Genomic DNA, 13,500 nt, shown 5'->3' with positions numbered 1-13,500 from the left:
GGAGTTTACCCATATCTTTAGCAACCCCCACCACCGCCCTACCCATACGGTGTTTCAGATACATCTCCCCCAAGTCATCAAAGGACAACTTCTTTTTGGATGGTGCCGGGGGGCGGTTTCTATTCCAAACAAACTCCGCAAACGCCGGTCCTGGTACATGAGAATTGGGAGGAGCCTCCTCCTCCCTGACACCCTTATCATACCTGTCCCTAGTAGCATCGTTGTCGTAGTTAATTCTTCTGTGAAACCTGTCAAACATGGCCAGAGCCACGGCAACCCTACTACCCATGATGGTAATATTGTTCAGAGATGGAAGCAGCAGCCTGGGGTTCCTGATTCTCTCACACCTGACGAAACCGAACACACTGCCTTTAGCACTCTTCCGTCTTGGTACCAAGGCATCGATAACATTAACATGCGGTTGGAACGCGTCACGTAGTTGGAACCCCGTAGTCCTGTCCGAGATGTTGGTGATGTAGAAGGTTGTTGTTGTCGCCGGATCATCCTCGTTTTTTCCCCGTCCGTTTGGAGCTGACCTTTCGTCTCTCATTCCTGTTGATCGTTAGCAATTGGATATATTTGCTTATACCATCGAATCCATTAATACGCTGACACGTGGTTTGTTTTTAATGGTTGTTTCGTTTTTGCATTTTTTTTGAACGGCCAACCAAACTTTTATTCCCGACATACTAGCAAGACGCTAGCATACAAGATTATACAACCGAGAAGACATCAACCGAGTACATATACAACATCAACGAACAGCCCCACAAAGAGGCAATACAAAACAGAAAACCTGATTTGAATAAATTCTCAAAATGATCATGGTTAAAATTGGAAATTCCAAATGTATGTATGTATGTATGTATTTTCTACTGCAAGTATTTCTTATCTCATAGCTCTCTCTCACACTACTATCCAATCCAATCCAATCCAATCCAATAAGCTAGGCCAAGCAAAGCAAAGCAAAGCAAAGCAAAGCAAAGAAGATGAACCAAAGAAACAACAGCAGCAAGGGTAAACGAAGGAGTCACTCATCCTCTCCAACGCGAAACCACCACACCACTCCGTCAGCCAGTCTCCTGGACTCCCAATTGGTTACCGAAGAAGAAGACCAACTCACTTCCCTTACAATCTCCGATAATAATAAATTCTTAAACCCTAGAAGCTTCCCCTACGCCGTGAAGCAACAATGCTGGGACAAAGCTGATAAAATCAAAGGCTATACCGGTTGCCTCTGCCATGACTACGATCATATTCTTCCATATTCCAAAGTAATTTAATATTAATTTCATCGTTTTTAGTTCATTTAGGTTTTAAGTTATGCTTTATTTTGTTGATTTTGCAGGGAGGGCAAAGCGCATTGGAAAATTGCCAGGTTTTACAGGTAACATTTTATATTAATTAGTTATAATAAGTTGTATCAAAATTGTAGCTTTCAGTTATGTCTGCTTTCATATGCTCTATTGGAAAATTAACGGTTTCTTTGTAGGCAACGGTTAATCGATCGAAAGGGAACCGTACTGAGATTTCTAGAGCCGATCTTATTCAGAAAAGCTCTTACTGCAGGGTTTCAGGTACCACCGGTTTATCAACATATTCGTATAATAATTTAGAGTACACTCTCAGATGCATTACTTTATATAAACGCAACTTAACTAAATCAAAACTAAAATATGAAGAAAATGAGATCCTTGCGATTATGTCTTACAGTTTGTTACAATCGAGCTAACTATGTGTTTATACTAGTTAGGCGGCTAATTTCCTGCTAACAAACTCAACTAACTAACTATCAAAGTTATCTGATTTTTTATTCTCTTAACAGTATGATTTTGTGCAAAATTACTGCAGGGCGTGACATGGATCTTCTTGAATTGGCAGCCTATGGCAATGTCCGCAGAGGACAAGATTCTGGTGGATGTATCTTGCAATGATCAGATATTAAAGTATGTTACAATTATGTTTAGTTGTTATTTGTTGATATCTCATATCTGTATTGGTAGCAAGACCTTATTGGTTTTGTTACATTATTTTTTACTTATTAAGCCTAAAACTTGAGTTCACAAAGGTTATATTGACAATTGCCTGGTTTGAACCAAACACACTGCCTTATACTTTCTTAACATTTTCTGTTTCTAAGTACCTCCACTTTGGTGGCAATATGTAAAAGCAGCACTAAGTACCAAGCATTAGTCAGTGATCATGAGTGGGAGCGATAGTGATTTGACCAACATGACCATTGACTGTTGACCGTCTACCTTTTGTGGTTGTGTTATCTGCATCGTCATAGGTTTTCAGAGTTCCCAATCATATGCTCATAAAGTATGCCATTTTTCACTTGATATCTCCTTTAGATTGATTTAGTATTTTATATGATGGGAACTACAAAGTGAAGTAAGCTTGACTTTCTTATAACTAGACAACAAGAGATTCAAGAATAGTTAGCTGTTGATTCTGCTTTTATAGATCATTAAAACTTGCCATTTTTAATCTGGACCATTTAAGTTCCACCACTCCTTTATAGAAAGCAAGAAAGCAGCAAATGCCCATTAAAAAAAGATATAGATATAGTATATATATTTGGCATTTTGGGTCCACAGTACAACTCATATTCTACATATAATGTGGCCTCAATTTGTTCGGGACCTGAAAATATCTTGATCTTTTTCATGGCTGTTCTTTTGATTTTGATGTGCCCACACATAATAACCAAGATTTACACTTCTCAGTCGATATAAAGATTTTGCGAGATTTATGCATTAGCAAGTTGTACAGTATTACTCTTCTTTCCATCTTAGAATCTTTGATTAGCAAACCAATTTACAGAAAAAATTGCAGTAAGTTTACAAAAATTACCCTATTATGTTATAACTATTTAGGCTCTTTCTTGAAAGCTAAGTGATCTAGACAAGGCAGCATGATTGGCCTGTAGCACGGGACTTGGTTCTGTTTCTTTATTATTCTTTTTCTCGTTTCATTTTGATTGAAAAGCTTTGAATAATTCACCTCTGCCACTGTGTTCGTTCTTGATTCCAAGTGTTCCCCATATAGAACTCTTGGCAGCTTCATCCGGATCATCTATTCTAAGTGTCTTCGGAATCAGAATTGAATTCCTCTGTTTCTTGATTTCCTCATTCCCCTGTTCTTCATCTGTTGGATGCTTTCCTAATATGGAATTGGTAGGTGGTAACCATGGAACCGAGTTCCAGTAAGGTGGAGGGTACATTGGAATTTGAGGGTAAATGGGTAAATTCGGCATCAGAATTGGAATCGGCATGTTCCATGGGTTATAAGGCCATGAAGCCCCTGGAATCCAATGGAAATGGGAATGGAATCCCGTGTTGTTTTCCACGTTCTCAACTACTGAACTGGAAGAACAATCATCTTTATTCTCCGATCCAAGATTTGATGGAATTGGAATTCGATCAGAATCAGGAGCAAATTCAATATTATTAATATTATTTGCTGCTGATTCCGATTCCAATACGTAGCGGCAATGCGTTGGTGGGGTCTTTTTCTTCTGGCGACCAGCTCCAACCGGCATGTTCCTCATGGTGCCACCGGCGGTCCAGTATCTCTGACAGCTTTTGCAAAAGTGGCGCGGTTGGTTAACGTTTGAGTTATTGAAGTAACAGAACTTTGTGTTCATGCTGTCACAACGCGGTCAAGGAAGAATCTTGTCTGGTTTTTTAAGAACTCTAGGCTGCAAATTCATTGTATCACCGTTGGTTGTTTGTGGGTTATCCGACATACCATCTTCATCCATTGACGAACACCCCTTGTCTGCAGCTGCATCCACTGGCAGGCCGATCTTCTTTCCGAACAAAATGATGCCGGGATCCGTCATGATTGGGCGGTGACAGGTGGCGGGTGGGAACTGGGGAAATAAGAAAAGTAGTGTTGGGTGTAAAAATCTAAGTAGGAATAAGGATTTGATATAGGAGTAGGGGAAAGGTGGATGCCACGTAAGCTGGGGAGGAGGTATGTGAGCCACCAGTTTGTTGTGGCCTTGATACGTTGGCAGAGTGGATTCTTTTGGGTCCATACAAAAGTGGGTGCACACAAACACTAAATTCGCTGAAAAAGATTTGGCACAATGCTGAAACTCGGATAATATCGTACTTTGTGCTTGCGTCATCTATCTACACCTTTTTTGGTTTCATATGGGTTGTAGATGTTATGAACCTGGTTCCTTGACTTGTTGGTTACATGTCTGGTTTTACGGTTTGGTTCATCGCTCGGATGTGGATGGCATCAAGGTAAATATAATGTGTCATATTCAAGAACTCTTAGTCACCCTAAATAAGTCATCAGATCATAACGGGTCACCTTAAATTAGTTAACGGATCAAAGTGACTAACTATTACAAAATTAGCTTAAAAGGAGGTATAAATTAGTTGGTACCATCCATGACCATTATATGTCTTCACCTACTTGTCGCTTATAGCCACGACTTCACCTCCACCGGCGCAACAACCGACACGCCACCGCTGTCGTCTTTATACCAACCAAAGCCACCATTTTGTTTTCACCCGAACTCATTTTGCTTAGGACTTATGCTAACGTGAACTCCTTCTGAGTCGTAACCCAAACCCACCAAGTATGCTAAGCTTTAATGTAACAAATGAACTTAGTTATAACAAGTGAATGATAAAAATGTAACAAAAAATATACGGTTCGTTTCTTAGATGGAGTATCAGTTAGCTCAAACTTTTAATCCTTGTTAAATTATGTATTTTTATTCTTGGACATGGAAATGGTATAAAGTTTCTTAATTCAATTGTTTAAACATGTGACATGATTAGTGGATGAAAGTAGTCAGCCATACACTTCAACATCAATCACACTTTTTTCTGATTGTTTTCTAATTTAGAGGTTTACTTTAATATTTAGATCCAAGAAGTCAATTTTGATCCAACAAAAAGTAGACTTTATGTTTTCTCTTGTATTTAAGCTTATCAACATCTCTTTTATAGTGTAAACGTGCTAAACAGATTCACGAGTTTAACAGATTCGTGAGTTGAGACTAATTGTTAAATTGTTCGTAAAAAGGATAGTGGGGCTAACGTTTTAAGATACATAGTTTGCATTTTAATTTTAAATGGGTTTATGAATCAATCTCTTAGATTAAACAGTTTAAGCATGAAATCCAAAGACAAACAATTTGTTAAACAAACTAAACTTGGACTAAGACTCTAAGAACATTCACATGGGCTTTCCTATATTATCTTAAACAATGTAATGGTTCTTTATGAATTTTAGGTTTACGTGTCATTATATAGATTTTCAAACTTTTTTACTTGTTAAATTGAAAAAAATAAATAAACTAATATATGAAGGAAAATGGGGTTTTAGGGGGGGGGGGGGGGTAGTAAATAATAAAGAAAAAATAATGTTATTGCAGTAAAGTTAAACAAATGTTAATATTAAATGAAAAGAGGGAAATAAAATTACAAAAACCATACCCCTCATGTGACTTATACATAAGGTAAGACCGTAAGGATGACCTTAAAACTTAACGGTGCTAAGTTCTTGGATGAAAAAGGAAAAGAAAGAAACTAAAAAACTAAAGAAGGTAAAATATAATCTTTTGAAATACTTAACTATTAATTAAATAAAAATAGATAATTAGATATGAAGAATAAATGTAAAGGGCTTTTATAAGATATACAAATTCAATGGATAAAAATATTCTTTATAAATTATATAGATAAGAATAAAGAATTTTTGTTATTAGCATGCGAATGCTCTAAAACCAACTCTAGTCCTACTTGGACCCGTTTATTTTTTTAACCGAAATCATGCACACTAAAACCGGACCAGTGCATCATGTATCTTTGTCTGTCTTTCTTTATTTTTCCCTTTTTTTCTCTATGGTATTTATTTACAATTTATCCCCACACCCCCCCCCCAAACTAGCTTATTGCCTTATGTAATTTCATCTTTTAGAGCTTTCCCTAACTATAAATAAAATTTGAAGCTCCTATATGAACATGGTTCACATTTTATTCAAGTAATAACAAAATAAAATAACAAATCTCTTTTTATAAATATTGAAAAATTAGTAGTCACATACATGTACATAAACTAATAGATTTAGGTAAATATAACTTGAATGTACAATGATTCATATTATTGTCTTCAATAAGTGGTATCTTCATATTTGTTTATGACTGCACTTGAATAAACTAACTCCGTTAGCGTTGGTTGAGTATTCGTGTTCAACATGGATCCTTTAAAACATATTTTATCATCAATTTTCCTACAACTAATGCAACTTCTCTCTTCGTCTCTTTAATACTTACTTCGCCTTTTCTTTTAAATCTTCTTATGTATATCTTGAGAAGATCTTTATAATATGTGCAAAAACCGTCACAATGCACGAGTGTGTGAATGCAAAGAGCTTCTGTATCACTTCCTTACACACTTACGGGTAACAGTCTAACTATCAATGCGTTGAATAAAGCTTTCATATCCAAATAATCATGCCCCTAGATAACTTTATTCACGTGTGTGTATAGGCGTGCGTTAAAGTAAAAGAATTTTCTAAAAAGAATAAGAAATAGATCTAGGCCCTTAAATCTAGGTTTTAGTGATTGAGATTAATACTTTCTAAAATACTAAATAGTTTTTTAATTAACCCACCCCTACATAATTTCAAGCCATATAATTTCCTAACTTCAAATTTTATGTCCTTATTACCATTATTAGGAAACTATTTATTCTTATTTGAACCCTTCTCTATTTAAGGGTGTGTGTTAAAGTAAAAAGACATAGTTTTCTAAGAAGAATAAGACATGGTTTTCAGGGTGTGACCCGCAGGTGAATGACCGGAAACATACTACGATATGGATTAAAAGGGAGATATGCTCTTAGTTCAGCAAAGCATCATCATTGCTTTCATCAAGGTCTCTCCGCGCATAAGTATAAGCATCTGGAGAGAGTGTGGTTCTATGGGGTTGTTCCGTGTACCTTGTTTCGTGGCATGGAGCTCTTATTTATAGTCAGAGTCGTCTGACAATGCTGATTCGCCATTCGTTCACGTGTCGGAGCTGGGCAGGAAAGGTTATGTTGTTGCAAGCATAATGGGGATCATGGGTGCCCATTCACAGTGGTATCCACTTGTTATACCCTATGTCCCCTATGCGCGTGTCTAGGTGAGCTTGCACGTACGGCACTTGTACATGTCGATGTCACACTTATGTTTCAGGCTCACTTTCAGCCAACATTCTTTCTCATACCCCTTTTTGTCTTCTTCCCCCGTGTATTCGGGCCCGGGTTTGGTTCTTGGCAACGGGTTTGGTACCGAGGTTGGTACCCTATCTCATCTGTCAATAAAAGTAAATATAGTATCTTCTGTATATTGCATATAACTAACTATAGCTACCAGAGTACATTGAAAGTGAAATGTAACTGGTTCATCAGTTTGTTGGTACAAAAGTTGTTGGAAGTTAATCACTTAATTGATACATAAATTTAAATTAGGAATTGCTTTCATATAAAAACAAAAGGTACACAATGGTTTGTGTTTTTGTTCTTTTTAACTAACAAATCTTTATTAATCACCAACACCACACCAATCGGCAAACAGGACTAGTAAGTAGCTAGATCCACCAAAACAACATCAAAGTTACAATACATCCAAAACAGAATGTTATCAACACCCGACACAAATCATGCTATTACATTACAAACTCAAAATAACACCACCCCACAGTTTCGACCTATTGCGAACCCATAAAAAATTCAATGCTTAGTTTTTGGTTCTATATTTTTACAAGTATATGTAGCACATCCAATATTTTTGCTTTACTAAAGCATATTTAAAATGTATTTTGCGAGCAAATATATTGTGTTAAACTATCAAAATTGGTAGGGACGGGCGACGACAACTTACTCGATAGTATTCAGTGTGACTGGTAGGTGATCACGAAAATGAAGGACCAAGTTAATTATTCTGATAATTTAACCTGACCACATTCATTTCTTGTTGAGAAATTCAAAATCGTTAGATTAATTGGGTCGATTTGGTCATAATTTCTTTATTCATTTTCCTAAACGAGTCAACTAACCAAATAAACGTTTTTAGTAATTAATGTCTCTATTAAGTTATAAAAAACCCTACTCTTCTCTGTCTTCTCCCCGCCTCCACTGAGTTCTTGCCTGTCATTAGAGATTCAAGTGTTTTCTTCATCAAGAACAAGCTACCTGTTGACTTTAATGTTTCCCGACCTTTGACTCAGTTTTCCTCATTGTTCTAGGCACTTTCATATCTTCTGCAATTTCGTTCACTTTTATTCAATAATCAATAACCCTCAATCAATTTCTGAGATTGAGAGGATTACCGGGTCAATTGGACTATGACCCGTTCAAGGGTAAATTAGTCAACACAGTTTTTTTCTAATCGATTCCTATCACTTATGATCAGAACTAGCTATCGGACCAGAAGACTTTTATGTTTGTTTCAAGATTTAGAGTGTACTGAAAAAAATCTGATTCCTGACTCGTAGTTTGGATTATGGTCAGTATCAGCTCGCTTATTTGCTGAAAATCACATAACCAGAGTTTTATACATCCGTTTTGATTGATTCCAACGGCAATGTTCTCGGTTTTGACTATATTTTATTTTGTATAGGTCTAAGGTCTGTTTGGGTCAGATCACTCATCGCGTTAACCTTGCTCGTTTATTCATTCTCTCGGTTTACTCGCTTAATCGTCAAGGTGAGAAATCATTCCCCTCATATTTTACCGTTTATAAAAGATTTTGGTGCGTACCTACTCATATTTTATATATTATCTATTTTACAACTATCAATCTGTGAAGATTGTGTGTTGATCGATTAAATGACTAATTGCTATTTGTCTAGTTGTTTTTACTTTATCGCATTCGGAGATATCCATCATAATTACATTATAGTATGATCATACGACTGTCATAGTAGCCAGAGCCCGATTCGCTAGGCAATTGTGAACTGACACCCACTATTTGCTCATGGTTTGATTGATTTATGCTCATAATATCAGTTTTGCTCATTTATTCTCATATTATTATTATTATATCAAAACTGGTGATTTTCTCACTCAAATTCGTGTTGACAAACTATATTATTTTGTACGCATATGCAAGTTATTATTTGATTTGAAGCTAATGTGAAAAATCATTTAGAGATGCCCTAAGTTAATTTAATAAAAAGACTATTGTGTTTGATTTTATTATTTTGAGATATTTGGTTTATTTGGAATTGATTTGTAATTTGTTTGAACATGGTACACTTGATTAAAAATTTCGAATTTAATAAATAATTTATATATTGTCATATTTAAATTATATGATAGTACATTGTGAGCTGTGAACCAACGGTTCGCACCCCGGCATTCTGCCGTAGGTTGGGGTGTCACACAAAGTCTCCCAAAAATAAATGTTTAAAACAAAACTAACTTATACAAAAAAAGTTAACATTTGTTTAATCTTCACTAGTCATCTTTCCATTTTTCCTTTTCCTTTTCTTTTTTTATTGCCTCAATTTCTATAAAAAAACAAGAAATAAAGTTAATACATGTTATTTAATGATATACACAATTACACATACATGAAATAAAAATATATGTATACAATATATGAATAAACAAATATAGATCGAGAAAGATCTGATTCAACTAATATATATTAGGTTTTGAAAATACCGTTTGAAAATTAAGTCATGAGTGTTGGAAACTTAATAAAAGCCCATACATATTCTAAACGGGTACTAATACCTGTACTTGTACCCAAAAGTACCCGTACCAAATTCAGTAAAATTGGGAACACGTACCAAATAGACACGTACGGGTACATGTACGAGTACTGAATGAGTACGAGTATTTGGGAAAAAAATCTCATCCCTACTTACATGGTTGTAAAAGTCGCTAGACGGACTGTAGGATGCCGACTGGGAGTTGAGTGTACTCAAAGAGTACTGAGACATAATGATTATAAAGAAACTTAGTTTTTGGATATTATATGTATGTTAAATACCAATATAAATAAGAAAATGCAAATACTAAATTATTCTTTAAATTTCTAATCATTGATAATAAACGATATTCATTATTTATATTTTTGAAATATGAATCATTGTTTTTTTTTAAGTTAAAATCAGTCTAAGTTGACCGACTAAAAGTGATTTTGGGTGATGTTGACCCTTTTTTTATCGATTCTTAGTAGCAGGCGGAATTAAAAAACTCACATCGGTGTCATACCTTTTAGCGAGTACTCGACCTTTTAGACCTGCTTTTGCCTGGAAATAATACCATTACCACCACTGACATAGCTTTTAACGTGAAGATGAAGACAGGGCGAACTGCCACCACCAAAGCTAAATTTGTCTCCATCGATCACCACAACCCACTCTCGTTTAACCCTAAAAAATCAATCTGCAACTTTTCGAGTAACGTCGTTGACCTGCAACTTCTCCGGTAGCGTTAACTGTTTGTTGCAACACCGTTGAGGCAGGCCATATCGTATTTCAATTTTATCTCTCTCCCACTTGACCAAATCATTTATCGACTTTAAAGCTCCAACATCGACATATTTGGATGGACCCAATTTTTCAAATATAGGTTTTTGGTGGAACAATTTTCAACTGAAGGAGGCAGTGATGCATCATGATAGTGGTGGGAAGAGATCGATCCTCATTTCTGCCGCCACATCCCATGTGGTTTAGACATGAAGTTCTCGGAGATAAAGTGGCTGATGATGGGTGGTGAACAATGATAGTTGAAAAGAGTTGGAGATGTTGAAATTGAAAATGTTTTAGCAAAGAGAAACTCTAATAAATCAATAGCGTAGTGGAGAATTGGAGCTGTTGGATTTAGGAAACGATGGATCTTTTTACCAGAGATGAAACTTACCATCTTTAATATTTTATTTGAATAAAGAACCAAATTTATTTTTAATCAAGAAAAAATCTTAATGGGTAAAAAAAACCAAAATGCCATCATGTGTAGTGCACGTAAGACAACTTAACTAAAAAATATTCGTTGATGCAAAGGACTAAAATCGAGCCAGACATGTAAATAAATGATAAAACTAATTTTCCAAAATGACCCGTACAATGACTTAGCTAATTAAAAAAGTAATTTTCTAATGAAAAAAAAAAGGTTTTACATGATGTCCTTAAAAATATTAATTCTTAGTTTTATAATATTATGTAATTAAATTTCTAAATAAAAAAAATATCATTATACACTCATATGCAATCAGCTTAAAGTGAACACAATTCAATTCACAAACCAAAAGCTACTATTATTTGCACGACAATGGCCTCTATTGCACTCATGTCTTTCATCAGCCTCCCCCAATCACCTGAAAACCACCGCCATCACTCCACCACTCTATCCAAACACATTCTCCCAATCCAACTACACCACCGCCGTCTCACCACCGTCGCCGCCAAATCCAGCCCCAAACTCACCGGCCGTAACCTCCGCGTCGCCGTCGTCGGCGGCGGCCCCGCCGGTGGATCAGCCGCCGAAACTTTAGCCAAAGGCGGCATCGAGACGTTCCTAATCGAACGCAAACTAGACAACGCTAAACCATGCGGTGGCGCCATACCACTCTGCATGATAGGAGAATTTGACTTGCCGTTGGACATAATTGACCGCCGTGTCACCGCCATGAAGATGATATCTCCGTCGAACATCGGCCGTACACTCGGACCGCATGAGTTCATCGGTATGATCCGCCGTGAAGTCCTTGACGCCTACCTCCGTGACCGCGCCGCCGCCGCCGGTGCCACCGTAGTCAACGGACTTTTTCTCACGGTGGATAAACCAACAGATAATAACTCACCTTACATTCTCCATTAGAACGATCACACAAAACCGGGTTCTGCAGGAGAAAGGAAAACAATTGAAGTCGACGCGGTAGTTGGCGCGGATGGCGCTAACTCCCGCGTCGCAAAATCTATCGACGCGGGCGAGAACGAATACGCCGTCGCGTTTCAAGAACGCATCAAGATCCCCGACGATAAAATGCAGTATTATGAAAATCTCGCCGAGATGTATGTTGGAGATGACGTGTCACCAGATTTCTACGGGTGGGTGTTTCCGAAATGCGACCACGTGGCAGTGGGAACAGGAACCGTGACACATAAGTCCGAGATTAAAAAGCTACAGCTGGCCACGCGCCTACGCGCGCGTGAGAAGATACAAGGAGGGAAAGTAATACGTGTCGAAGCGCACCCGATCCCATAACACCCGCGTCCTAGGCGGGTGTCAGACAGGGTGACGCTTGTGGGTGACGCGGCTGGGTACGTGACGAAATGTTCGGGTGAGGGGATATATTTTGCCGCGAAGAGTGGGCGAATGTGTGCGGAGGCGATAGTGGAGGGGTCGGAGAACGGGAGGCGGATGGTGGACGAAGGCGATTTAAGGAGTTATTTGAAGAAATGGGATGAAAGATACTGGCCGACATACAAGGTGTTGGATGTGTTGCAGAAGGTGTTTTATCGGTCGAATCCAGCGAGGGAGGCGTTTGTAGAGATGTGCGCGGATGAGTACGTGCAGAAGATGACGTTTGATAGCTATTTGTACAAGAAGGTGGCACCGGGGAATCCGTTGAAGGACTTGAAGCTGGTGGTTGATACAATTGGGAGTCTGGTTAGGGCTAATGTTCTTAGGAGTGAGATGGCTAAGGTATGATGTTTGTGTTTATGCTTTAATTTTAAATTTTTAATAACTAAATTTAGTAAGGAGTTACTTGGACATAGTTATTTGGTTTGGGCTAGTTTATGGCTATGCTAGTGTCTTTTAAAAGTTGTAATGTAGAGTTTATAATTTAGTTTTCTAATAATTTGAGGTTTAACACTAAATTACATTAACTTTTCTGATAAATTTGGGTAAAAGTACAACATAGAAATCATTTTTCGTATATAGCAAGTTTCGTTTTTCGTATTTAAAGTAATGGAATATAGAAATCATCATTTATGTTCACATATGTTAGTTTTCGTTCTTACTTTTAACGAGAGTTAATTTTGTGTTTTAAATGTAGTCATGTATCTTACACACTCGAGTAATTAATAGCAAGTCTCATTTATCCTCCCCAACCCCAAATTTGACTTGAGATCCCCTCTCTGTCACTCCTCCTACCACTATCTCCTGGTGATCATCTCAACATTTCAATCATCATCTCCGATCACCATTGACAATCCTCTGCTTCTGTTTGTTTTTCTAACCGAGTTGACAATCCACCAGCGAACCAATTTTAAAGTGATATTTCCAACATTAACAATACAAATTCGAAGCGTCAAATTCAAGAACACGTGGAGAAAACACAAATTAGGAAATCACGATATGCAGAACACATATTATCGTCACCCAACGTATTCCTATTCTCCTATAATTAAGAGATGTTCATAGAGCTGAAATACATTGTGATAGTACGTATAATGTCGATGATATGAGAACTACAAAACATTGTATAAAATGATATGCGAGTTTTGTTGTAATTCATGCCACAGG

General features: G+C 37.1%; 1 protein-coding gene and 2 pseudogenes across 1 annotated transcript; 2 read left to right on the top strand and 1 right to left on the bottom strand.

Annotated features, from left to right (window-relative positions):
- The first annotated feature begins 979 nt into the window (after positions 1–979).
- On the top strand, positions 980–3,008 carry LOC143569985 (uncharacterized). The gene is made up of 4 exons (XM_077055760.1): positions 980–1,274; positions 1,349–1,387; positions 1,493–1,577; positions 1,852–3,008. Exons 1-4 carry the CDS (start codon positions 990–992, stop codon positions 1,932–1,934), a joined length of 492 nt encoding a protein of 163 aa, XP_076911875.1. The 5' UTR covers positions 980–989; the 3' UTR covers positions 1,935–3,008.
- Positions 2,844–4,019, bottom strand: LOC143569984 (cyclic dof factor 1 pseudogene; annotated as a pseudogene).
- Positions 4,020–11,298: 7,279 nt separating this feature from the next.
- LOC143569979 (geranylgeranyl diphosphate reductase, chloroplastic-like) lies at positions 11,299–12,689 on the top strand (annotated as a pseudogene).
- The last annotated feature ends 811 nt before the right edge of the window (positions 12,690–13,500 follow it).

Source organism: Bidens hawaiensis, unplaced genomic scaffold (assembly GCF_021521415.1).
Source record: "Bidens hawaiensis isolate Kalapana, Puna unplaced genomic scaffold, B.hawaiensis_p1.1 tig00024810_1, whole genome shotgun sequence".
NCBI classification, from domain to species: domain Eukaryota; kingdom Viridiplantae; phylum Streptophyta; class Magnoliopsida; order Asterales; family Asteraceae; genus Bidens; species Bidens hawaiensis.
The sequence above is the reverse complement of the archived record's forward strand: the minus strand, read 5'-3'. Positions and strand labels throughout refer to the sequence as shown.

Excerpts from the sequence above, each read along its gene's own strand:
- LOC143569985 (XM_077055760.1), top strand. The coding sequence starts at position 990 with ATGAACCAAAGAAACAACAGCAGCAAGGGTAAACGAAGGAGTCACTCA. Across the intron at positions 1,388-1,492 it reads AAAATTGCCAGGTTTTACAG|GCAACGGTTAATCGATCGAA; the intron begins GTAACATTTTAT and ends GTTTCTTTGTAG. Across the intron at positions 1,578-1,851 it reads CTCTTACTGCAGGGTTTCAG|GGCGTGACATGGATCTTCTT; the intron begins GTACCACCGGTT and ends AAATTACTGCAG.